Source organism: Podarcis cretensis, assembly GCF_951804945.1.
Source record: "Podarcis cretensis genome assembly, chromosome: 13".
NCBI lineage: Eukaryota > Metazoa > Chordata > Lepidosauria > Squamata > Lacertidae > Podarcis > Podarcis cretensis.
Window position 1 is genome coordinate 36,758,221 of NC_137182.1, and position 26,440 is coordinate 36,784,660.

General features: G+C 47.6%; 2 protein-coding genes across 7 annotated transcripts in view; one reads left to right on the top strand and one right to left on the bottom strand.

Moving 5' to 3' along the window:
* TEAD2 (TEA domain transcription factor 2) lies at positions 1-23,680 on the bottom strand. 6 transcript variants are annotated; one of them, XM_079950555.1, is made up of 12 exons: positions 23,544-23,680; positions 13,820-14,029; positions 12,800-12,864; positions 12,595-12,657; positions 9,533-9,658; positions 8,746-8,804; positions 8,525-8,586; positions 8,289-8,422; positions 6,061-6,231; positions 4,698-4,853; positions 2,815-2,970; positions 1-2,116 (listed from the first exon to the last, which is right to left on the bottom strand). In XM_079950555.1, exons 2-12 carry the CDS (start codon positions 13,965-13,967, stop codon positions 2,003-2,005), a joined length of 1,254 nt encoding a protein of 417 aa, XP_079806681.1. In that variant the 5' UTR covers positions 13,968-14,029; positions 23,544-23,680; the 3' UTR covers positions 1-2,002. The 6 variants fall into 6 exon arrangements, with proteins under 6 accessions (XP_079806681.1, XP_079806683.1, XP_079806684.1 ...); XM_079950557.1 differs by lacking the exon at positions 23,544-23,680 and adding an exon at positions 23,394-23,521 and having other exon boundaries at positions 9,533-9,652; XM_079950558.1 differs by lacking the exon at positions 23,544-23,680 and adding an exon at positions 23,394-23,521 and having other exon boundaries at positions 4,791-4,853.
* The window catches only part of DKKL1 (dickkopf like acrosomal protein 1), an 18,775-nt gene continuing 15,917 nt past the window's right edge, over positions 23,583-26,440 (top strand). The window contains exon 1 of the mRNA XM_079950548.1: positions 23,583-23,666. The gene's annotated coding sequence lies outside the window, so the exon portion shown is untranslated. The remainder of the gene's footprint in view (positions 23,667-26,440) is intronic.

Here is a 26,440-nt window from a genome sequence, read left to right on the forward strand (position 1 = left end):
TATGTCAAAATAAACTTTATGCAAGATCACATAATTTGCCCCCTTTCCCACCAAAGCGAGAGACCGCTGCAACCTTGTGAATGGCAAAGGGGCAAGGGAAAAGGACTGTATACGAAGAAAGTACAGTGGTACCTCGGTTTAAGAACGATTTGGTTTACAAACTCCACAAAACCAGAAATAGTGTCTTGGTTTGATAACTTTACCTCAGTCTAAGAACGGAATCAACGGTGGAAGGGCACCGGCGGCTGGAGGCCTCACTAGGGAAAGCGCGCCTCGGTTTAAGAACGGTTTTGGTTTAAGTACGAACTTCTGGAACAGATTAAGTTCGTAAACTGCGTAAACTGAGGTAGCACTGTACATAAAGTCCAAATGTGTCTCGTACACCCCACACTTTTAAGCAAAGCTTGGCTCGTTCTTACACTTCGCTCCATCAGAGGCTGGGTCTAAACAGCCAGCAGAACAAAGCTGTGGAATAAACATGTTACTTCCCCATTTGCAGCTACAGGGCAGTAGCAGAGAAAGCTGCCGTAGGCAGAGTCTGACCCTAATTATCATCTGCATGGGCTGGCAGTGGCTCACCTGAGTTCCACAAAGGTCTCTCCCTGCCTTACCTAGAGATAGTGGGGTTGAACCTGGGACCTTCTGCATGCAAAGCAAGGGTGCTCCTCCTGTGCTATAGCCTTCCCCCAAGGAGGGGGAGCCTTTGGCCAAATTCATGGCAGTGGCAAGGAAGGGGTGAAATGGGGTGCCCCCCCACCACTAGAAGGCGGCCCCCAAACAATGGGTGCTGAGCCTGTGCTGGCCTCCAACAGGAAAGAAAGGTTCTGCATTCCTGTTGAAAGGAACGGTTTTTTTCAGCTCAAAGACCGGCCCGCTGAACCTTCTTTTTGGGTGCTGGCCTACATAAAACTCTTGCTAGCAGAAAGCAAGCACTGCAGGCAGAGGCCTGCAGGTGAACTTTTCTCCCTGGGTTTGCTGGTGTTCTTCAAGGGAGTTTACACCTAGGAATAATAACGAATTGAATCGCCTGCCTGTAGTCTGTAGTGTTGGCCCCACTGCAGCCGTTCTACCTCCTCATTCTGCTGCATGTATAGACAAAGCCTTGAATCTCTTGTGAGGTGATATGCCTCTGAAAGGTGAATGTCTCCACCTCCAGTGCGACAGGGAGTAAGCCCCACTAAATTCTACAATGGGACTCCCCCCGCCCCCCCCCAGTAGGCATGGTTAAAAACAACACCAGATTAGGTGTAGTACACGTAAAGAGAGCCTGCAGGATCAAATGTATACTGCTTTCAGGGTTGTGTCACCTCAGGCTGCAAGCAGAGGCTCGCCTTACTGAATGCCATACCCAAAACCCCACACACAGAACACTAGGTTTTCTGGGGAGGAGCCTACAATCATGTGGACCCCGCTACCTGAGGTGAAGTGGTGTGGTGGCCCACCCCCAAAACAGGTTGATCTCCTTACTCCTAATTCTCACACAGACAGGTTAAGTTACATCAAACTTCTGCCAGATTATTAAAAGCAACCGTCCTCGAAAATGCCACATGTGACAATGGAGTGTGTGAAATCCCAGCCGCACGGAGGGGGATGTTCTCGGTCAAGCTCTGCCATGACATATGTATGGTAGAGGTTAACTCCTGATATCCCACAGCTTGACTGTAAACAGGGTGGGGGGAGCTTGCCCTGAAAGCACTGCTGCTCGACAATGCTGTTGCCATGGCTGCGAGCTTCTCCACTGAATAACAGCAGTGCTTCTGGGCTTGGGCCTCAGGTCTAACTTTGTGGCCATCAGGGAGAGAGGAGGATATCCACTGGTAGAATCAGTTGCTGGGTTTGCCGGTGGTTGCCAGGTGACAAAAAAGCCATTATCACAGAAGTTTCAGCAGCTGTCATAGCAGTCCATTCACAGTTCACAGACAGGCCATAGACCTCCTGGTGGGTGAGGCAGCGGAGGCGAGTGACCCATTTTGGAGCATGGAGGTGGGGTAAAAGCTGTTCATCACTCCCGGCCCAGCCGGTAGATGTGGTGTTGTGCCCCGTGCTCGCTGGCAGACACTTCAAACACGAAGGCCACACATAAAAGTAACTCCTGAGTTTCTTGATCCCGCAAAACCTGTGGAGGGGATGGAGTGTATTCTGACAAGTTTCACAGCAGTGCAAGGGGACAATCCTGCCCATATCTAGGAGCTTAATGAGATTTCTCTAAATCTCTCCCACAGGGAGCTTGCTGCAGCCCCCATGACAAATTTGACAGGTGCTGCCATCTTCCCTTCCCTCACCCTTATTGCTGTACCAGGTCTCCACTGCCTTACAGCTGACTCACAAATTGCAAAACACAAGCATTTATTAAGGGTTGCTTCCCAATTAAAAGAAGCGTAAGTCTGTCAATTGAATTCTACTCTGTTCGGTTATGCCTGTGTTTCCACATGAGAAAAAATAGTTACAACCAGCACACTATTACATCATGGATGCACAAGGCACAACCAGCATAATCTTAGAAGAGGCATCACGCCACATTGCCCTTGCTATCCTACATGAAGGAATGTTCCTAAGCTAGAACTTGCCACTGGAGGATTTTATATGTGCCATTTAGATTCCCCACAATGCTTCACCCTGGAGAGCTGAGGGAAATTAAAAGGTTGCCCTTGTACTGTACTGACTCTGGGTCGGTCAAGGACTGGAGTTTCCATTTATGGAGAATTCAAGTTTTGGCTTGGCTCCCTATTCTGCCTTCTCCTCCCCCAGGGAAGGAAAGAAAGGCAGAGAGATAGAGAGAGTGCAAGATGGCCCCTCGTTTCCTTCCCCAAATACCTGCAGGATGGTGAAGTTTTCAAGCACACTGTCCATCATCGGCTTTTCTGGCAGCGTTCGCAGTTTGCGGATGAAGTTGATGAGGTACTCGCACAGCGGTGAGCGCTGCAGCTGGAAAACAAAGCGTCCGTCTTCCCAGTGGGGAGGCTCTGCTGTCTGCAGAGTTGGGGAGATGGGAGTGGTTAATGGCAAAGCGGGCATATGAGAGACAGAGAGAACCTAACACAGGCACACCACCTTTGTCCGGAGCAAAAAACCACCTCTCTTCCTCCGCCACTGTAGGGACAACCTTCTAAAAGGAGCAAGACTCACACTCCTAAACTTAAACGTGCTCGACTGAAATTAAGCCTGTCCCCCCCCCCCCCAACTTCCAAGTACTGTAAATCTGTTTGTGGGATGCAAATCTTAACTCCTCAATGTCCAGTAGCTGATACAGCTTAACACTTTCACACTCGCACACACTTAACTTCTTAAACATTCTAGGCCAAGTTGCTCTTGACCCTGAAGATCTTCCTAGCTTCCAGGTCCTTCTATAGTTTAAGACATGCACAGCATTAGGCTGCAGGTCTCCCTTTTTTTAATGGTCTCCATCGGGTGAGTGGGGTACCAGATTCCCTGCATCCAGCACATCAGAAGGAAAGCTTCTGATGAAGGGATGGAGGACCTGCAGCCTTCAAGATGCTGGAGCCGAATTCCCATCAACCCCAGCCAGCCTAGCCCAATGGCCAGGGATAATGGGAGTTGGGGTCCAACAACTGGGGAGCCAGAGCTTCCCCATATCTCTGCCGGAGCAGAAACAGCCAACTTGGTGCCCTCAATATGTTTTTGGACTCTGAAGACCAGTCAGCCTCAGGCCAATGAGCATGGGCGGATGTCCAGCAATGTCTGAGGGGCACCACATTGGCTGCAAGGGAAAGCACAACAGCTCAATGCCGGAACACGTGTTTTGCACGCAAAAAGCCAGAAGGTTCAACCTCCCACACACAATGGCCTGTTAAAAGGATAAGGAAACAGGTGGCCTGAGAGATTCCTGCCCAGGGGCACTGCAAATACCGTATTTTTCGCTCTATAAGACGCACCTAGTTTTTGGAGGAGGAAAACAAGAAAAAAAATATTCTGAATCTCAGAAGCCAGAACAGCAAGAGGGATTGCTGTGCAGTGAAAGCAGCAATCCCTCTTGCTGTTCTGGCTTCTGGGATAGCTGCGCAGCCTGCATTCGCTCCATAAGACGCACACATATTTCCCCTTACTTTTTAGGAGGGAAAAAATGAGTCTTATAGAGCAAAAAATACAGTATTTGAAGGGATGAGGACACAGGCCCTTGACACAAATCTGCATATGCCAGTTTAGATGCATAGATGCAAATGTAGTCCCAGCAGCCCTATAAGCAGGGTTTGGGTTTAAGTTTGGGGCGGAGAGGGAAGGGCAGGAGATTTGAGGCTCAAGCTGCCTGGGTCACCCTAACAATGCTTCTGCCCCCACCCAAAATCCTGGAGAGATAAGAGCATGCAGCAATGGGCTAAACAGAGAAACAGGCTGCATGCACACCACACCTCTAAAGCACATGGCTTCCCCCAAAGAATCCTGGGAACTGTGGTTTGCCAAGAGTGCTGGGCAGTGTGGCTTTGTAAGGGGTGAACTACATTCCCCAGGATTCCTCATGGGTGTGGTGTGTACGCAGTGGGTAAAAGGCAACTTTCATTGTGGCCGACGTGGCTACTTTTGCACAAGCTGCTGCACAGAAGCTTCTTAGGCATAAACGAACCCTGTTCCTCTAGCACCCCCACCCGCCAGTGTGGCAACCCCCTCTTCTCTCCCCATCCACTCCCCCCCCCAAGTCCCGTCATCCCCCTGTCAACTCTCCCCTGCCCCCCCGCACCCACCTCCAGTTTTTCCACCACCTGTTTGCCAAAGGAGCAGACCTTGGAGGTGCAACTGAGAGTCAGAGCCCGTGGGCCCTCGTATCGGCTGCTCACCCCATAGAAGGCCCCTCCTGTGCCCCCTGGTTCTTCTTCAAGGAGGGGAAAGCTCAGATCAGCCTATGGTAACAGGAGAAATGGGGGGAAAATGCAGTGTTTTCTTTCTTTTCTTTTTTTCCACCCCCGCCCCGACTGATATAGAAAGCAGGATGTCATACATTTCAGGTAGTACTTCATAAGTGGGGGTGGGACAAGAATGTCTATTCCACAACTACTTGCCACACTTGCAGCTAAACAAAAACCCCACATGCAGAGAAGTAATATGCCATTGAACATCACTTGCTGGGGCCAGGAGGATAGAGGGTGGGGATCACCTTCCTGCCCTTTTTGTGATCTTCTGAGGTCTGGCCTTGGTGGATAAGACAATGTTCTAAAGTTTACTATTAATGATTCATTTGGGTTGGCCTTGGGGGGTGTTTGCAAGTAACCTTGCATATCCTGTATGCAATTATTACTTCTGTGAACCATTGCAATTCTATTTGCTTGAGGACCTGGCTTTTGTGTGCATCGTTATAGCAATATAACAGCATAGCCATTATTCTACACACAAATAGCAAACTAAGTTCTCCAAGGGCGAATCCTGACACTGCCAAAATAACATCAGTCACGCCACAAATGGAAGGCTTCGGAAGGCTTGCGTCTCCTCCAAGGTTTTCAACAGTAGGAAACATCTTTAGGAAATAAAAACCCTACACGGAGGGGAAATCCAGCAAAAACATGGCAACAAGGACTGAGCATGTTCAGTAGCTTCAGAATGCTGACAGGCTGTTGTTTGGAGTGGTGGGAACCATGTGGGAGGGGTCATGGCTGGCGGGTACGGTAATAGGAGCACCCTATACTGCAACATTTTATTACAGGCTCAATGGCATTTTTCTGTAGCTGTAAAGATGGTTAGAGCAGCTTTCAATTAGCTAGGAGCAGAGACCAAAGCTCCCTTGAAACAGTTTTTCTGGCTGGGACCCGCCGGATCCTATCTGAAGCTGGAGGGCGGCTAATGTGCACAGCTGAAGCAACAACAATGTACTCATTAGGTCAGTATTCAAAATGGCTCATTTGCCCCCTCCACCTAAACAGTGATGGAGCCATGCCAAGCTTTTCTAGGAGATCTGGCCTGAATGTACCCAGAATCTGCTTTATCTGCTTTGAACCACCAAGGCAATCCACTGGCCCCAGCAAACTAGCCAGGTAAATATCTATACATAATGCAGCAAAGGAGCTTTTGCCTTCCTAGCTTGTTGGGGATTGAGGGAAGCAGGGCGATTCTCACCCAGAACTTGACCAAGAAGAAGGCATGAGGAGGCCCCTGGTCATACAGGTCTCGCAGCCCACCTCCCCGCTCAGGGAATTTGTCGTAGATTTGGCGTACGTCCACCGTCTCCAGCGGGGAGTCAGAGGCGGGTGTCGGGTCGATATGCACAAAGCGGTGTTGCTGCTTACACTGCTGGGAGGAAAGGGAGGAAGTCAGAGACAGAATGATGCAGACTGGCACCAGCTGCCCGAATTTTGATTTATAATAATAATAATATTTTTTTATTTATACCCCGCCCTCCCCAGCCAAGGCCGGGCTTAGAGCGGCTTACAAGCAATAATAAAAACAAGGTGAATGATTACAAACTTAAAAACAAACATAAAATACAACATTAATATAATGGAACATTAAAATATTAAAATGTAGCCTCATCGCAGGAGGAGAAGGAAAAGAAAAAAAAAAAAAAAAAGAGAGAGGGAGGGAATCAAATTGGCTCCAAGCCAAAGGCCAGGCGGAACAACTCTGTCTTATAGGCCCTGCGGAAAGAAATCAGATCCTGCAAGGCCCTGGTCTCATGAGACAGAGCGTTCCACCAGGCCGGAGCCAGAGTTGAAAAGGCCCTGGCTCTGGTCGAAGCCAATCTAACTTCCTTAGGGCCCGGGACCACTAGGGTGTTGTTATTTATTTACTGAATCACTTGCCAAAAGAAGCTAGAATGCAAATAGCATTTTTTAAAAAGTGCTTTACAACTGCTTTCAATATGGTACTCATGCTAGTCTGTTGCTGCACATTAAGCTAAGGACTAACACATTTTATTATGGTGTAAGCTTTTGTGGACTAGGGACTACTTCATCAGATGCAAATGTTACTGCTGTGATCCTCCCAATTAACTCAGTAAAGCAGGAATACAATATGTGCAATTCTGATATTGCTGGGTTGTTGTTGTTTTTAAGTATGACATGTTTATCCTGCTTTTCCCTCCAGTGAGCTAAAGGTAGTACACAATGTTCTCTCCCCTCATTTTATCCTCACAATAACCCTGTGAGGTAAGTCAGATGGAGAGATAGTGACTAACCCAAGATTACCCAGCGAGTTTCACATCTAATTAGGGATTAGAACCTGGATTGCACCAACTCTAATAAAACACCCTAACCACTAAACCACACTGGCTTGTGGTCAGAGGCTGAGAGACAGCAACTTCCTCCAGGTCACCTAATAAGATGAGCCTTCAGGATCAGGCCAATGCCCCACCTAGTCCAGTAGCCTGTTCGCACAGGATACGTTCATGGCAACGGTGGGATCTGAACCCCAAATTTCCTGCCCTACAAAGGTCAAACTTTTAGCTACTTCACCACATTTCCGTCTCTCCAAATTTAATCTTGAGATGAATATCAGCCTACAGTGGTACCTCGGAAGTTGAATGGAATCCATTCCGGAAGTCCGTTCGACCTCCAAAATGTTTGGAAACCAAGGTGCGGCTTCCGATTGGCTGCAGGAAGCTCCTGCAGCCAATCGGAAGCCGCAGAGGACGTTCGGGTTCCAAATAACGTTCGCAAACCAGAACACTTCCGGGTTTGCGGCATTCGGGAGCCAAAACGTTCGACTGGCAAGGCGTTTGGGATCCAAGATACAACTGTACTGGTATCTTAAGCTTAGCTTCTCCACTTGCTGCATGTACAGTGGTACCTCGGGTTACATATGCTTCAGGTTACATACGCTTCAGGTTACAGACTCTGCTAACCCAGAAATAGTGCTTCAGGTTAAGAACTTTGCTTCAGGATAAGAACAGAAATCGGGCTCCAGCGGCACGGCAGCAGCAGGAGGCCCCATTAGCTAAAGTGGTGCTTCAGGTTAAGAACAGTTTCAGGTTAAGAACGGACCTCTGGAACGAATTAAGTACTTAACCTGAGGTACCACTGTAGTTTCTTATACTCGTCCCTCCATCCACTTCTGTTTATCAAGCCCTGCCCTGCCCTTCCTCCAAGGAACTCTGGGCAACATAAACAGAGCTGTCCTATTTTATCATCTTAAATAACCCTGTGAGACAGGTTAGGCAGCGAGACTGTGACTGGCCCAAGGCCACCTGCTAAGCATCTCATCACCGAGTGGAGTCTTGAAACTAGATCTCCAACACACGGCCGATTACATCATCAGGCCAACTCCCAAACTTTTCAAGACAATGTATGGGGACAGCTGGCACGAGGCGCAAGTGTGCGAATGGGGTTAAGTATAGGTGCACATCTCACCGCATCTTGTTCTGCCTGCCGCTCCACAAACGCAGTGAACTCCACCAGCCGAAGCGTTTCCGTACCAATGTGGCTTCCCTGCCAAGAGGTAGCGCTGGGGAGGCGGGGGGCTCTCCCTGGGGGCGCGTGGTAACCTGCCGAGCCGAGGGAGAAGGCACTGAGGCCGACTGGCGCACTCTCACCCCACCCCACTCGCCTCGTAGGAGGGCAAGCGGTTTAGGAAGACAGTGGCTTACCTGGGACAGCAGTGGGTGCTGGGACTGGGATGGGGTATGGCGCTTGGAGGATAGGCTTGATGCTAAGGGTAGGAGGGAGAAAGAGAAGAGTCAAGATACGGCTTTTCAACAGGGGGGCATTGCAACACACACACACACACACGTGTGTTGCAGAAATGCTAGACAAATTGCTGCTCCCAGGAGTGTGTGTGTGTCAATGACTGAAAACAACAACAACTTACTCTAGAGTGTCTCGGGACTGGCTTGCATCCCCTGTCCAAAACTGGAAGAACTCTGTGGACTGGAAAAGTCAGAAGAGTTAAAAACTACACTACATACTTAAGTTAGGGCTGCAACATTTATTCTGTTTACTCTGAACTGATGAAATCAAATTTTAAAACCGTTTAATTGACCAAATTCAGTGGAGAGTGATTATTAAAAAACAAAACAAACAAACAAGTGTTTATAAAAACTAAGACTGCATTTTGGAAGAGGAGAATGCCTCTTCTGTGGTGATGACGTCTGCTAAGTCATCTGATCTAAAAAACTTAGGAAGCATGCTTCTTGCTTCCAAAACATGGTTTTTGCCCATATGCAAATATAATGGACTAATGCTTGTACATAAGATCTGTCAGCTGAGGTTCCATTTATTCAGCAACAACTCTTAACTTAAACACCATTTAATAATAATTTCCTCTCTCCAGGAAAGAGCTAATGATCTAACACAGAGAATTCTTTTGAATGTCACCAAACTACAATTCCCAAGATTCCTTGGGAGAGTCAAGAGCTAAACTGGCAGAAACCTTAATCTAAGTTTTTAATACAGAAAGAGAACAGGAACCGGGAACCTGGGAGCTTGCAGGTTTTGCTAAACTATTGCTCTCAACAGCCCCAGTGGGCATGGCTAATTGCCAGGGATTATGGGAACTGTAGTCCCACAACACCTCGAGCCCACAGGTTCTCCATTCCTGTCGTAGCATTACAGCCCCATAGAAACCCCACCTCACAGCCCCTCTTCCACATGCTTACGGTGGTGCTGGGTGGGTAGTGGGGTTCAGACAAGCCCAGTTTTTCCTGGAGGACTGTGGCAGATACGAGTTGAGCAGAAGACATGGCTGCCATAGTCTGAAGCGCTTTGTCCTTTGCTACCTGGTCCTTGAAGAGAGACAAATCCTGGTTTGCAAATGCCCGTTTCCCTTGCACAGGAGTTCTCGAAACATCCTACCTTCAAGGTCTCCTTTTCCACATTGATTTCTCTACTGAGGAATGCCTGCAAATCAGCCCTGAAGGGTCTGGAAGTTTCAGAGGGTTATGGGGTGCATAATGACACACATAACTTTGACTGTGGGGGTAATGTAATTTCTTCTGGGGCTATCACCCCACAGGAGACATTTGTAGGGGACAGGGTGCCATATAGGCAAGCCATCAGTCATCACCTGTCTTCTCATTGAGGAAGCCGATGATGAAGGGATCACTCACTACTGGAGAACAACTCTCATCATGCCAGACCATTGGCCATGTTGGCTGGGGCTCATGGGAGCTGGTTAAACACCCCTGTTATAAGGTGTTCACCCTGTAGTGTCTAGGGGTTAGCCCCCCTGTGAGCCATTGAGTTACAAACAATAGTATAATTATCATCATTTACATGCTGCCTTCCCTTCCATTATGGAATTCAAGGTGGTATATATTGGCATTGGCCAGACCCACACCTGCTTAGCTCCAGAAAGGGGGCTGCATCAGTTGCTGGGGTTCAGACCACACCCTGAAGAAGTGCTTAGAAATCACTGCACTGGACTCCATTACGAAGAGAGGTTGAGAGAACTGGTAGCCCACCAAAGGGGAGACTGAGAAGAGACAGGATAGCCACCTTCAAATATCCTAAATGGTTGCCACATGGAGGATGGAGCAAGCTTTTCTCCTGCCCTGGAGGGTAGGAATCAGACCAATGGCTTCAAATTACAGGGAGATTTCGACTAAATATCGAAGGAGCTTCTGACAGGAAGAGCTGTTTGATAGTGGAACGGATTCCTTAGGGAGGTCAATATCAATATTGTCCTATTAAAAAATCTCCTCAGAAAACCAGGATTCCTGGTTTGCAGTCACACTTTGTTCTTCCCCTGCTAATTACTAAGCTTTGTTCAAATCTCAGAACTCCCTGACCTATCCCCTCCAGCCTGGCCTCTACAGGAAAAAAAAACCACCATGATGTTTGGCACTGAGAAGGCGGCTGATAGACTGAAGCAATGAAGAGTCCCTTTAACTGCGCCTTCAGTGTCCCTGACATGGCAGCAGTGCTGCATCACGGCTATGGGGGGGCGGGTTTCAAGTGGGCTCCTTTTACTTGCTGAAGCCCTTCAGGGCTCCTCTCAGCATCAATCAGCGAGGTTTCCTTAAAACAGGCCCACCTGCTCAGTGCAGCTGCCTGTACGGGGCCCCTTTCTGTCTGCCTTTGCTCCTTCGTGCCGAGAGGCGCTCAGAGCAGCTGCTAGGGAGCCATCATTGTTAATTCCTCCCCAGGGCCCAGTGCAACGCTCCTACATCAGGGATGTAGGAGGGCCAAGATTAAGACGGATGTCTCCCCTTGCTTGCTGCAGCTGCTCAGAGCTCCTCTCCCAGCTCCAAGCAGGACAGGTGGGACGGGACGACAGTCTTGAAAAAAACAACATGCTTGGTCCAGTGCAGGCGGCTTAAAGAAAACCAGCCCCCTGCAGATGCAGCACAATGCTACTTTGGAGGTGACAGGGCTTTGGGGAAGTTAAAATGGTGGCTACCTCACTGCAGCTGGGCAGAGCTCTTCTCACCTGCCACTACAGCTGCTTGCCCCACTTCTGTTACCTGGTAAACTCAAGGCGCTCACATTGAAGCCCTAAATGGCTTAGGACCTAAATATCCCAAAGTGTGCTTTCTTTCCTCAGATGTTGAGGTCGGCAGTGGGGGCTGTCAGATATTTGGGGTGGGGTGGTAGCAGCCCAAGAAAAGGCATCCCCTGTGGCAGCCCCTAGGCCTGAAGCCTTCATTATACAGTGGTACCTTGGTTTTCAAACTTAATCCGTTCCGGAAGTCCATTCCAAAACCAAAGCATTCCAAAGAGATCCCTGCCCCTGCTCCTGCTTGCATGGGAGTAGGAGCTGGATGGGCGTGCTCAGCTGGGGAAGTGTAGGCTCTGTCACACTTTCCATTGAGGGATTCACGCCTCACTCCCCCCTCAAGGAAGAGGTTTAAAGGAGCTCCACCTCAGCATAAGAGCCCCTGCACCACCTGAAGGCAGCCAGGCGGAATAGTTGCTGTGGTGGCAAAGGTGGAGGCAGCCCAGCAGTTGCATCTGAGAGCCCCTAAACCACTGCTGAGGCAGCTGTTGGGCTGTCTCTGCATTGGCACATGATGCTCCTTTAAACTTCTCTATTGAGGTGAACGCAGCCATGTACCCCTCAATGGAAAAGTGTGACGGAGCCTGCACCTCTCCAGGTGCGCAGCCCCGATCCAGCTCCTACTCCCATGCAAGAAGGAGTGGGGCGGGGATCTCTCAGCTGGGAAGTGGAGGCTTTTCAGCCCCCAGCTGACAGGAGCAGGGGCACTCAAAACTAAAGTTTGGCACTGAAAAAGGAAGTGTAACACTCAGAACGGAACAGTTCCGATTCCAAAAAAAGTTCGCAAACCGGAACATCTACTTCTGGGTTTGCGGCGTTCGAATTCCAAGTTGTTCGTGAACTAAGCTGTTTAAAAACCAAGGTACTATTGTAGTTGCCACCTTTGACACCTGAGAGATGTGTTTTCAGGAACCACTCTATTCCAGTGACTGTGATTTGTTTTAGCTGTTTTTAATGTTGATGGTGAATGATGGGTAATAAACGGAACACATAATAATAAAAAACAATTCCCCCAGAGACCGGGGGGGGGGTGTCCAATGATGGCACTTTCCCAATAACTTCCCTCAAACCTAGAGCTTGTCTCAAGTACCAGCAAAGCATTATGGGACTTGGGGGGGGTAAAATATGTACCCCCTTACTACTCTTCCTACAGCAGGATGGGTAGGGAATCCAGAGGTGCAAGCTTGTCATAAACATTTCAGGGAATGCAGGGAAGGGACTCACCTTGAGCTTGGCCTGAATCTCACGGGTTTTCCGCCGGGCCAAAACCTGGATGTGACTGGAGACCTGTGGAAGGAGTTGGGGGGAGAGACTTAGCAGGAAACTCTGTGGAGAGAAAGGGGGAAATCTCACCAGGCCTCATTCTCCCCACACACCTCAGATTTATTTCCTGCAGTCTTAGGCTTCATGTCAAGCCCATCACGTTTACCTGTTTCCTTGTCCGTGTTTTGCCTGTCCTCAGTTTAATGTAGCGGGCAATGAGTTCATTGCGGCCTGAGAGAGAAGAGGCAGGAAATCAGGAAAACAACCCATCCAACTTGAGCACCATATACAGAGGTGGCATTCCCCCGCCTCTCTTGACCATGCTGCTGACAACAGTGGTAAGTTGCCACATGGGGCAGGTCAAAGCATGCTGAGGTTGCAGTCTCCCCAACTCTGCACGTGCTCAGAGACACAACCCTGCTAACTTCTGAATCATCTGGACTGTCAGGTCACGCCCACTGCAGACGTTTAAAAAAGGTGGGCGGATGCAAACCTGACCCCTCCTCCAGCAGACCTTGCACACGGTTGTCCCCCATCACCAAAAGTACACCCCACACTGCCTCTAAAGACCCCAGGGTGCTTTCTGTGGTTTTATCTTCACAACAACCCTGTGAGGTGGGTCAGGCTAAGAGAGAGTGACTTGTCCAAATGCAGGATATTGATGCAGAAGTTCCTTAAAAGAAAGGGATGGTACAAATTGTATAACTGAAAATTGAACTGTCATTAGCCACTCGCCTATGGAGAGTAAGAACTGCCTCCAGGTGAGGCCCTGTCATTATAGGTCTAGCGCGTCACATTGTAGGGCCTCTGTTTACAACGGAGCATGTAGCTCCCTCATTTCTCTTCCTGGCCCTGCTGGCTCTTTTGTTTCTTTTCTGTCCCTAAAGAGAGCCTTCTGCACAGCATCTGTGGCACAGTACCATGGCGGCTGCATGTGAGGACCATGAGAGCTGGAAGGGAAAAGGCACTGCTAGCGGTGTACCGCAGGAACACAGCACCATCAGTGGCCAGCTTCCCAGCTCCTTCCATTTCTTCAGGGAGCTAGAAAAACGTCGTCTTCTTTTTTTACCTCACATATTCTAAGCCCATTGCTACTCATCATATATTATGGCTTGCAGGACGATCCCCAAAGAGAACCAAGGACAAGAGCAGCCGGTCTAATGTGTCAAAGTTAAGTCCCACCTACCGTACATCTTCCCCTCATCCGAAAGAATGATCTTCCGCCTCCCACAGGGTGGGTAGATGGCCAGGGCCTCCTGGAAACTCTGCTCAATATCAGGGCTCCAGACCCCTTCTGCATCGTTGTCCAGACCCTTCTCCCCAGCGTCCCCCATCTCCCCAGAGGGGCTGCCCCCCTCGCCCCAGCTGCCAGGCTCTATGGTGTCAGGAGGGTTACCTGAAAGAAAGCAGAACAGGTGGCAATCAGATCTGAGGGATGGAGGAGCGGAAAGTTTCCTGACAGAAGATGGGCAACAGCTCACCTCCATTTTCCCTTCCTTCCCATTTGGTTGTTTTTACCTGTGGAAAGCTTGGTGTCATACAGTTAGTCCTAGATCAAGGGTGGGGAACGTGTGGCTCCTGGACTCCTAACTCCCCCCAGTCCTAGCCAGCATGCCCAATGGTTATGGATGATGGGAGCTGGGGGTTTTCAATAATATCTGAAGGGCATTGGAAGCCACCTTCCCAAGTCAGGCTATTGGTCCATTTAGCGTAATTATTTACACTAGGTAGAGAATATTCTCTAGGATTTCGGACAGAGGACATTCCCAGCCTACCTGGGATAGCTCAGATGGTACAGCATGAGACTCTAAATTGTGGGTTCAAGATCCACGCTGGGCAAAAGACTGTAGGGGGTTGGACTAGATGACCCTGTGGTTCCTCTTCCAGTGCTACAATTCTATGCAGAGGACTGAACCTGGCACCTTCTGCATATTTATTTATTGCCTTCCTATCCCAAGGAGCTCATGGTGGCGTACATGGTTCTCCCCCCTCCTCATTTAATCCCCACAGCAACCCTGTGTTAGTCTGAGAGAGGCAGTGACTGGTCCAATATCACTCAGTGAGCTCCATGCCCAAGTAGGGATTTGATCCCTTGTCTCCCAGGTCCTAAAATGACACTGGGATATGCCCTATATACAGTGGTACCTCGGGTTAAGTACTTAATTCATTCCGGAGGTCTGTTCTTAACCTGAAACTGTTCTTAACCTGAAGCACCACTTTAGCTAATGGGGCCTCCCGCTGCCGCCACGCAATTTCTGTTCTCATCCTGAAGCAAAGTTCTTAACCCGAGGTACTATTTCTGGGTTAGCGGAGTCTGTAACCTGAAGTGTATGTAACCCGAGGTACCACTGTACTTCTATCGTTAAGTTGCCCATTCCTATGCTGACCAGAGAACTGATTGGAAGCAGCAAGGCAAATAATATTTGTTGTCCAGCATTGTCTCAGCAGCAGTGGCTATCAGATGCCCCCGATAAACTTATAACTAGAGCACAAAGGAACAAAAATCCCCCGCTCTTTGATCTCTGTCTCTTGTAAACAGAGGTATATTACCTCTAATAGCAGAGGTTCAATTTAGCAGTGAGTAATAGCTGCTGATACAGCTACCCTGTATTTAAAGAGTATTTAGACAGCAAGGCTAAGGACCATCATCTCAAGTTTTAGCTGTGACAAGGAAGGGTTTCGACACCGGCAGATGCTCACAGATTTCCAACTTTTTTTCTTTTTTTAGCTTCTGTAGAACCCAAGATCTGAGGCAAAAATATGCAGCCCCCAATTCTCAATTTGTTTCATGGGGAACAAGCCTTCTCCTACTTTTTAATGTTTGCAGCCTGTGGGTGAAATCCCACCTAAATGACTGACATTTAGGAAAGCGGTTCAAGCCATTGAGTCAGAGGCTAGAGTGAAACTCCCATTATCATTATTGACTATTGGTTTGTGACGCCTTGACTGCTCCTTCACTGCTGCCCAATAGAAAGTTCAAGTATGTTGGATTTAGTGTAGCTGTGATTAGGCAGTAGTATGTCAATTAAAAATTAGCAGTAAGTCAGGCACTCATGCCCTAAGGACTTATTTCATATGGCGGGGGGAGTGATTTTCTTCTCAATTTGTGAACATGGTATAGCATAATAGACCCATATTGCAGGGGAAAGGACTATGGCCGAGATTGTGGGTTACGCCTGCCCTGCCAAGTACTGTTCTTATGCCCATTTTCCTGGAGGAAGTAAAGAGGTAATGTACGGCAACCCTGAAGTGCAGTCCCATGTTGTTAACCTGGTTTTTGGGGAGTTGCTGTTTTTAGTGAAACGCAGTGAGGAGAGGGCTGTGAAGCTGATCATAGCAGCAGTGCAATTAATTAAGGTCTGGAGGAGGTGAAGGGAGGCCAGGCACAGGACAGGGTTTCTGTGGGCAGTGGAAAGATGTTATCTGGGTGCCAGTTTCACCCGTAGGTAAACAGCAGGCCTACCTATTGAAAACTAACAGAGCAGTAGATCTAAGATAGAAGTTTCTTAAGAGGCCTGATCTGCCTAGGCCTCACCACTGCTCAGCCACCAGATCTACTAGGGAACTATAGTTTGTTAAGGTGTAGAGAGTTATTGGGATTCTCTTATTTCCCTTGCAGAGCTACTATCTTCCAGAGTTCTTTGGGAAGAGGGATTGACTGTTAAAACCACTCTGGGAGGGGAATAGGGGTCTCTTCTCCGCACTCTCAACAAGCTGCAAAATGTGCCAACCAAGCACAAACATAGATATGTGGACCACATGTCTGGAGCAGCACAGGAAGACCATCCTGAAACCATTTTGACTCCCAAACTAACCAAATGTTCTCTCTGCAAGGAGGGAGGGGGTGAGGGAACCTTCCCATTGTCTCAGTAATTGGGAAATCACCATCTCAAAGGAATGGCCAGACTACCAGGAAAGGCAATCAGATAAGGCATTTATCAGATAACCTGGCAGACAGGAAAAACAAGATTCAAATTTCTGTTGTAGACCACCTTTTCTGTGATGTAGGTATGATGTTTGGGGGGGTGGACTTGAGCTCCAGGGCAGGGAATTTAAAATGTCTATATAAGGGCAGACACACCTTTGTTCTTGGTCCTCCTCCGTCCTCCTGTGTGTGAGGGGAGCACCCTGTTGCAACAGCTTTAATAAAGATCAGGCTTACTAGCTGCTTTGCTTCTCAATATTCTCTGGTTGGCCTCTGTTATTTTCTCCTACCAATAGGGAACCCACATAAGGACTCTATACGGGCTCTTGGATACCCCATAAGGGAAGAAGTGCAGATTTTGTTTACAACAGTCACAACTTTTTCAAGTGGTATCATAGAGCTTTAAATGTATTTTGTGAATTGTTTCTATTCATGGTAGAGGAAGGGAAGGCTAAAGAACCATTTCCCTGGTTGGGGAGAAAGGTGCTGAGTACCGGCTAAGGTGTAAACCCTACACAAATCCGGAATTGAGTCCCTAAGATGGTTGGATGGTGCCTTGAACGCCTCCTTCCACCATCTCCTGCAGCCAACCCAATGCCAAAAATATTGCTCTGCTTTCCTTTGGACAACATAGGCGAGTCCAAGCAAGGGGGGGGGGTCTTGTCTAGGCAGCGCAGGACCAACATACACACTGCTCAGGCATGCACTGAGGGGATATCACTTCAGTGCGGCTAATGCAGCAGTTTGAGGTTACCCCTGGAGGCGCACTCCATTGTCCCTTGAGACTGACAAGATGCCAACAACGTGATAGTATTGAGGTGGGTGGATTGGCCTTTGGCATCAATATCTATATGGGGTGGGGGGGGTGTCATACGGACACAGAGCAACATGGGGGAAAGCAGCACCACTGACAAATAAAACAAATGGAGCCAAAGTGGCAAACCTCTTAAGGGTGCTGAAGAAAACAGCATGTTTCTCCATGGGGGGGATCTAACTGACAGTTGTTAATAGCAAGGTTTGCTTCATTTTGGGGAGGCGTGGCCAGTCAGTAGACCTTAGGTCTACTGTAGACCCTGAAAGCCTTTAGCCACCGCTGGTGTTGGTGGGAGTGAGAAATTTGTACTGGATTGGAGAGGCAAGCAGGGTTGAAATGTAAAGAGCAAAAACTGGGTTGTTGTCGTTGTCTGAGTGGAAAGTCCAGCATAGGCCAATTAAGTCTCCTCCAGAGAAACCAGATTGAACGGGGAAAGAAAGAACGAAAAGGTGTAGGCCTCTCCTGTCCCCCCGCCCCTCACTGTTCCCTGTCAAGTGGAAACCCGGTTCTTTGCTGGTTACGCCAGTACAAGTGACCCCTGGGAGCACAATCAGCAGCAAAACAAAGAGGCCTTCCAGCATGGATTACGTCTTGCTTTAAAAGACAGGAAGGGGGCTGGCTCTTTAATCTGTGATCAGATTCCCCCCACCCCGCCTTTTAGGATTGTGAGCCTTTATTTCCTTTGCTAACCCTGCACCACCACCACCGCTGCCGCCAGAAGGCTCCCAACAGCTGCAACCTTCCCAGACGGATAAAACTTTTTACGAAGAAAGGCCCTTCCCTGGCGTGAGATTAATCACAACCACAAACTTCCTCAGAACCAGGCCAAGGACATGCGTTGTGGAAGTCAGAACAACTGATTTTGGTTTTTTTTGCTTTTGTACTGAGGTTTTCCTCTGATTTTTAAGTGGCGAAGGGGCGGGGTGAGATGGGGAGGGAACTAGGCTCCTCGCCTGACGAACTTCCAATCTACAACAAATCCAGAGGGAACAGCTTCCTTCAAGTCTCCTCTTCCGGGGGGGGGGGGGGTTGGCTTGTCCCACCCAACTGGATTTCCTGTACTGCTGCAATCTCGAAACCACTTGTACTGTACTACTTAAGTGATTTTCAGAGTGCAGCCTAGTTTTGGGAAAGCTGAGCCGTAGAATCATCGGAAAGAAAGGCAATTGGATGTTCTTTGGCAACAAAACAAAGGTTCGAAAGAAGGACAAACATTGAACGGATAATTCAGACAGAGGGAGAAAGGACGCCTATAACAGTTGCGCACAAGTACCATCTCCGCATAAACCAATATGAGTATACAATGAAGAATATCGTCATCTGGACAATCCAAACTGAAGCATCTCGCCTCAGACATTAGGCAGACATTTTGAGCTGACATTTAGTTGATACCCCCACTTCCTCCGGCATATCTCCACACAAGTATGGAACAAAGGAAAGGAGAGGGTATCCATATTGCATTGCACAAATCCGAAAGAAAGAAAAACTGCTTGAAAGTGTTATTTACTGAAGAAGAACTAAGTGCTTGATATATAAACTCTGTTTATAAACAGCTCTGAGAGACTTGTAATAGCCACTTGTCTATGGCAAAAAGGAAAAAAAAAAGTTGCCTTCATTCAAGCAGACAGAAGAGCTTTTGTATACTATGAAAGAGTTGGTTCTCTCTCCCCTTTTGGGCTGTCAAGGGGCCACAAATTGCTAAACATAGGTAGCGGCAGGCAGACATACATTCAAAACACATTTTAAGCATACAGCTTCCTAGGAACTGTAGTTTAAGGGGAACTCTAGCTCTTAAGTGAAAAGTAACTATACAAATCAGTGTACAGAGTGTCTATTTTCAGTATTCGAGTACTTTTTTTCTCTTAGCATTTTCTAGCAGCCTTTGTTTCTTTTCACCACGTTCCACAGCAAAATTATGCTCTTTTGACTCTGCGCTACTGGAATTAAAGGTATTAAAAAATGGAGCCTATGCTTGATAAACTACAGCTATAATTTATATCAGATGGGAGTAAATCCCATGATCTCCAGCTGAGTAAATTATATATTTCATATCCCATTCTTCCTCCAAGGTACTCAGCTAGCTAACATACATGGTTCTTTCCAGACTCTCTTTTATCTTCTGAACAACCCTGTGAGGTAGGTTAGGCTGAGAGTTAGTAGTTGGCCCAGGTCAGCTAGCATAGTTCCTGGCAGGAAAGCTATGTGAACCTGGGCCTCCCTGGTCCTAGTCCAACCCAGTCTTCCCCAGCTTGGAGATGATGAGAGTTGTCCTGCAAAACAGCTGAAGCCACTGCACCACACTGGTTTAGGGATGCGGGTGGCGCTGTGGTCTAAACCACCGAGCCTCTTGGACTTGGTGGTTCGAATCCCTGCGACAGGGTGAGCTTCCATTGCTCTGTCCCAGCTCCTGCCAACCTAGCAGTTTGAAAGCATGCCAGTGCAAGTAGATAAATAGGTACCGCTGCGGCGGGAAGGTAAATGGCGTTTCTGTGGGTCTGGCACTCGTCGCAGTGTCCTGTTGTGCCTGAAGCGGTTTAGTCATGCTGGCCACATGACCCAGAAAGCTGTCTGTGGGCAAATACCAGTTCCCTCAACCTGAAAGCGAGATGAGCGCCGCAACCCCATAGTCGCCTTTGACTGGACTTAACTGTCCAGGGGTCCTTTACCTTTTACTGGTTTAGGATTAGATGGCATGGTTCAAATCTTACCTTGGAGTAAGCATACGATTGAGCTACACAGTTTACTATCTATGTACCTTTCTAATAGGACGCGGGTGGCGCTGTGGATTAAACCACAGAGCCTAGGACTTGCCGATCAGAAGGTCGGCGGTTCGAATCCCCGCGACGGGTGAGCTCCTGTTGCTCGGTCCCTGCTCCTGCCAACCTAGCAGTTCAAAAGCACGTCAAAGTGCATGTAGATAAATAGGTACCGCTCCGGTGGGAAGGTAAACGGCGTTTCCGTGCGCTGCTCTGGTTTGCCAGAAGTGGCTTAGTCATGCTGGCCACATGACCTGGAAGCTGTACGCCTGCTCCCTCGGCCAATAAAGCGAGATGAGCGCCGCAACCCCAGAGTTGGTCACGACTGGACCTAATGGTCAGGGGTCCCTTAAATAAACAAAAGGAATATGATGCACAGAGAAAGAGTTCCAGCAATTATTGTTGGGGCTGAAGTTTTCTTTTTTTTTAAGAAGGAGTTTATGAAGACTCCATTTTGAGAACAAGCCAAACTGGAGGGTAGGTCTCATTCAATGCCTTTGTATGCCACGAACTGAGGAAATGCTAAGATAATTTTGATCCTGTGTGGAGCCTGCAAAATGGAGTAAAATTTCAAAAGACAAAGGTGGGATCTAGACTCCCCATTCCAAAAGCTTAACAGTTCTGCAGAGTTTGCAGCAGACACAGACAAAAGGATCAGTTGCAGGTGGCTACGAATCCACAACTCCCAAATTCCTCAAATGCAGTGTTTTGATTTGCTTTCCACAAGTTTTCATGTACAAAGGGAAAAAAAGTTGCATGGAAGTTAAGAAAAGCAAGCTGCCCTCCACAAAGCAGCAATGGGCCCCAACCTCATCCTGTAATTTGAGAAACGCATGCACCCATGTGAAAGGTCATGTTTGTTTTTGGAACAAGTCACATCAAGGTCTTGTGCAAATGGAAACTGCTGTATCCAACCTGCCCACCCCCCACCCCTCTCATACACACACATTTACTGGCCCATCCTTGTTTGCAGGCGCTGCAGTTGCAAAAGCCACAACATGAAGCATACAACAGTTTCAGCGCCAACACACCTGCTCACTAGATGTGGCACACAGAACATTCAATCGCAACGCCACCTATACATGCAAGGCAGGCAGACTGGCCAATTTTCCTTACAGCTTAACAAAACTCCCCCAGTGTTACCTGTTCCTGAGAAAACCAGCCTGAAATAAGACAACCTTTGGAGACACAGGGTTGTATTTTTAACCCAGTTCTACTCAGGATCAAACCAGCCCAAAGTTAATCATTTCCATTAGTTTCAGTTGGGACTACTACACTGCGTAGGGCTAGCATTGGACACAACACAAGTCTGTTTTTTTAAAATATTCAAAGATGCTTTGGGCTTGAATGTTAGGAACTCAGGGAGATGATGGCTATCCATCCAAAAACTTTTTCCTAACTCTAGCGAAGGGCCTTTGACAAAGTGGGGTGGGAGCTGAGAGGGAATTGAAGCACCTAAAATAAAGGGCAGGCAGATGGCAGCTCTACTTTTCAGTAATGCCACCAGGGCAGGACTTTGGGGGGAGAAGGCCAGTATTCCTGCTCAGATGAATGGGCAGAGAACCCCCAAATGTGAAAGGCGCTGCCGACACCTTGACAAAAGTAGCATACATTTCCATCTACAAGGACTAATAAGTCCCAGGTCTAAAATTACCCCCTGCAACTCTACCACCATTAGCTATTTGTATAATTGACAGTAGATCATACATTAACCTGAGTGTATTGTGGTAGCCCCGGTCTTTGTACTGTATAGTTTTGCTGGACAACTTGAATGCTTATTGTTACAATCCACTGAGGACTCTTATTCAGAAGCTGCCTTATAGCAGCTTTGACCATTGGTGCATCTAGTGCGGTACTGTTCACACTGACCAGCAACAGCTCTCCAGAGTTTTGGACAAGGGAGTCTTATTGTAAGCTGGTTCTCCCACTCACAGGCAGCAGAAGAGAACTGGCTCCACTTCCCGAACCACCATTTTGCATCTGGCTCTGGTTGAGGGATCTCAGGGTTGCAGTAAAAAATGAAGTAGATCCTTCAAGCCTGAAGTTGGATCACCATTGCCCTAGAACCAGGATTGCCAGATGACACTTCTATATTTCAGATCTTGGCCATCCACAACACAGTAGGCGTGACATATGTTTGAACTTTTCCCTTTCACAGAACATTTCAAAAATGAGCCTTGTTTTGGCCTGTGTGGGCTCAGGTATTTCCTAACAACACTAATCAGGCAGCCCACAAATCAGAATTTCTACATTTTGATTTTTAAAAAGAGGGTTCTCCTTGCTCAGAAGTCTCTGAATCATCACTCACACACTCACAGATATCTTTGAAGGAGGGTAGTCACCCCCCCCCATGTTTACTCAGAAGTAATTTCCATTGTGTGTGGCTTAGAAGTAAATGGGCAGAGGATTTCAGGAAGTGTTTGTTGACCCCTTGGGGCAGTGGGGAATGTATAGATCAGGTAAGATAAAGACTGCCCTCCCTTAATGGCTGACATTGTGAGGGAGAGAGGAGATGGGGAAAGTTAAAACACAAACACACACTACATCCCTTCCAAGTGGAGAATCAAGCTTAACAAAATAAAATTTGGAACAAACCCATCTCCGCCCTCCATTGAAACTCGCTATCAAAACGACACCGAATCACACAATTGCCCCCTGCAAGCAACCTCATGAACTCTTGGCTTTCAGACAAAAAGTTATAGCCCCTGTCCTTTACTCAGACAAAGAGAAACTCACAGGCACACAATCAAGCCATTAAAAAAGGTGTGGTACTCCCTCCCATTTCTCTGCTTCGAGATTTCACATTCAAAAACGTTTATATATATTAACAGGGTTAACGGCGGCAACCTACTACTTACGTGCAAAATTAAAGAATACAGCGTGAAATTCACACAAATTACTGGATATTATAAAGATCTTTTGAAAACATAGTCCCAAGCAATCCAATGACAAATATATATATTTCAGTACCTATATATCAGTACCTATACATAAAATAAATTAAAACCACAATATATTTATGTACGCATAAAGAAACCCTCACGCTTCTAGTCTTCCACCTCTTTAAAGTTGTGGTAGACTTTTCCCACAAAAGAAGAAAAGTTGCAAGCAACGTTTTTCCTCCCTGCAAAACAAAATCTAAATCTAAATCACAGCTCACCACCAGATGCACGTTTAAATCGAAATCTTCCCTGTCAGGGCTTGCTCCCAAGTAGGAAATTAAACAGAACGAACGATTGGGAGGAGGGGAGGAAATATTACTTACTTTCAGAAGATACCCAAGAGGCCGGTTTTGTGCGCGCTAGTGAAGGCTGGGGGCGGGGGGAGAGAGAACGTAAAGGAGAAACTTTCCCTGAACTTTGCTTTAAGGGGGGGGGGGAGGGGGCGTGAAAAAAAGAGAATAAAAGCTCTTCACCGCTAGGGTTAATTTTGACTCATCCAGGAGGTTCCTGCCCACTTCTTGGGATTGGAAATGGGAAGAAGAGCAGCGTGGTGGTGCGCGCAGAGGAGCAACAGGCCTGCGTGGTATTTTGGAAAGGTGACAGTTTTCCTCTGGAATCCTTGGAATGAGCAGAGGAATTAAATTAGCAGCAGTGAGTCAGTTCCACGAGGGGAGGAGCCGAGGGCTGGAAGGGGCGGAGTTTCGTGTTCACACAGGCCACGCGCACACACACACAAAAACACACGCACACACCCCGCCAAGCAGGAAACGGGACTAGGAAAGGGCGCGCGATACCTTTCTTAGGGGATCGGTCGATAATGTTGCAAAACAAGGAACGACGCACAAGTTAACTTCCTCAAGATGCGGGCAGCGCCACTCGTTTACATTCTAAAGCAAATTCGTGGAGGATAAATTAGCTCTAAATTGCTTCAGAGGCAGCAAGTCGTGGGAAGACCAGAGAGCAGGAAGCCACAGCAAAGGGCTTGCGTTTGTTTGTTTTCAAGGCCTCCTTGTGGGCTTCCCAGAGGTATCTGACTAGCAGGTACCAAAAGCCAGACAGAAGCAGCTGGCTATGAGGAAATCATCTTTTCTTAGCAGATCTGAAAATTAGGTATAGTGGTACCTCGGGTTAAATACGCTTCAGGTTACAGTGGTGCCCTGCAAGACGAACGCCTCGCAAGACGGAAAATCCACTAGACGAAAGGGTTTTCCGTTTTGGAGGCGCTTCGCAAAACGAATTTCCCTATGGGCTTGCTTCGCAAGACGAAAATGTCTTGCGAGTTCCTGCGGGGTTTTTTCCCTCCCCCCCTTTTTCTAAGCTGCTAAACCGCTTATCAGCTGATCCGCTAAGCCGCTAAAAGCCTCTAAAAGCCTAAGCCGCTAATAGCGCTAATCCGCTAAGGCGTCAATGGGCTTGCTTTGCAAGACGAAAAAACCGCTAGACGAAGAGACTCGCGGAACGGATTAATTTCGTCTTGCGAGGCACCACTGTACAGACTCTGCTAACCCAGAAATAGTGCTTCAGGTTAAGAACTTTGCTTCAGGATGAGAACAGAAATTGTGCTCCGGCTGCGCAGCAGCAGCAGGAGGCCCCAACTAGGTAAAGTGGTGCTTCAGGTTAAGAACAGTTTCAGGACCTCTGGAACGAATTAAGTACTTAACCCGAGGTACCAATGTAAATACAACCTCGGATGGACAACAGGACATGACATATTGCACCGTGCCATGATTTATTTAACAGAAATAAAGCCAAAATGGAGAAAAACTAAATACACCCTTACTGCTTCTATAGAAATTAAGAAGCTAAGTAGCAGCTAATCAAATGCCTTTGCTTAATTGATCATGAGCAAATGTGCCCATCTCTATAAAAGCTGAAGTTTCAATTTGCTGGCCTGGGGCATTCGGGTGTGTTGTAGTGCAATGCCAAGGAGGAAACACATCAGCAATGCTCTTAGAGAAGCAATTGTTGTTGCTCATGAAACTGGGATGGGTTATAAGGCCACCTCCAACCAATTTTAAGTCCATCATTCTACAGTGAGGAAGATTATTCGAAAGTGGAAAACATTCAAGACAGTTGCCAATGTTCCCAGGGTTGGAAGTCCCAGCAATTTCACCTCAAGGCCACATGAAACAAAATGGCTAGGTTGTGCTCAGGTGAGGAACAAGCATAATTAAGGAGTGTGGCAATGAAATATGCAGTCTCTCCAGTCACCACACACATGACTGGCTAGCAGTTTTTGCAGAGGTAAAATAGACGCTGTAATTTTTTACTTACCATATTTTATGTGGTAAGCAGAAATTTGGGTTAAATGGGGAGTGGGTAGATTTGTGTTTTTGATGTCATGTGGAATAAAGAACTTGCATGCATGAGTAGCCCCGATTCCATCTAGAATCTGACATAGACCATGCTGTAAACAAAATCAGACCTTTCCCCCTTATGGGGTATCCAAGAGCCTGTATAGAGTCCTTACGTGGGTTCCCTATTGGTAGGAGAAAATAACAGAGGCCAACCAAAGAATATTGAGAAGCAAAGCAACTAATAAGCCTGATCTTTATTAAAGCTGTTGCAACAGGGTGCTCCCCTCACACAGAGGAGGACCAAGAACAAAGGTGTGTCTGCCCTTATATAAACATTTTAAATTCCCTGCCCTGGAGCTCAAGACCACCCCCCCAAACATCATACCTACATCACAGAAAAGGTGGTCTACAACAGAAATTTGAATGTTGTTGTTTTTCCTGTCTGCCAGGTTATCTGATAATGCCTTATCTGATTGCCTTTCCTGGTAGTCTGGCCATTCCTTTGAGATGGTGATTTCCCAATTCCTGAGACAATGGGAAGGTTCCCTCACCTCCTCCCTCCTTGCAGAAGTGATATCCCCTCAGTGCATGCCTGAGCAGTGTGTATGTTGGTCCTGCGCTGCCTAGACAAGACCCCCCCCCCTTGCTTGGACTCACCGATTTTGTCCAAAGGAAAGCAGAGCAATATTTTTGGCATTGGGTTGGCTGCAGGAGATGCTGGAAGGAGGCGTTCAAGGCACCATCCAACCATCTTAGGGACTCAATTCCGGATTTGTGTAGGGTTTACACCTTAGCCGGTACTCAGCACCTTTCTCCCCAACCAGGGAAATGGTTCTTTAGCCTTCCCTTCCTCTACCATGAATAGAAACAATTCACAAAATACATTTAAAGCTCTATGATACCACTTGAAAAAGTTGTGACTGTTGTAAACAAAATCTGCCCTTCTTCCCTTATGGGGAATCCAAGAGCCCGTATAGAGTCCTTATGTGGGTTCCCTATTGGTAGGAGAAAATAACAGAGGCCAACCAGAGAATATTGAGAAGCAAAGCAGCTAATAAGCCTGATCTTTATTA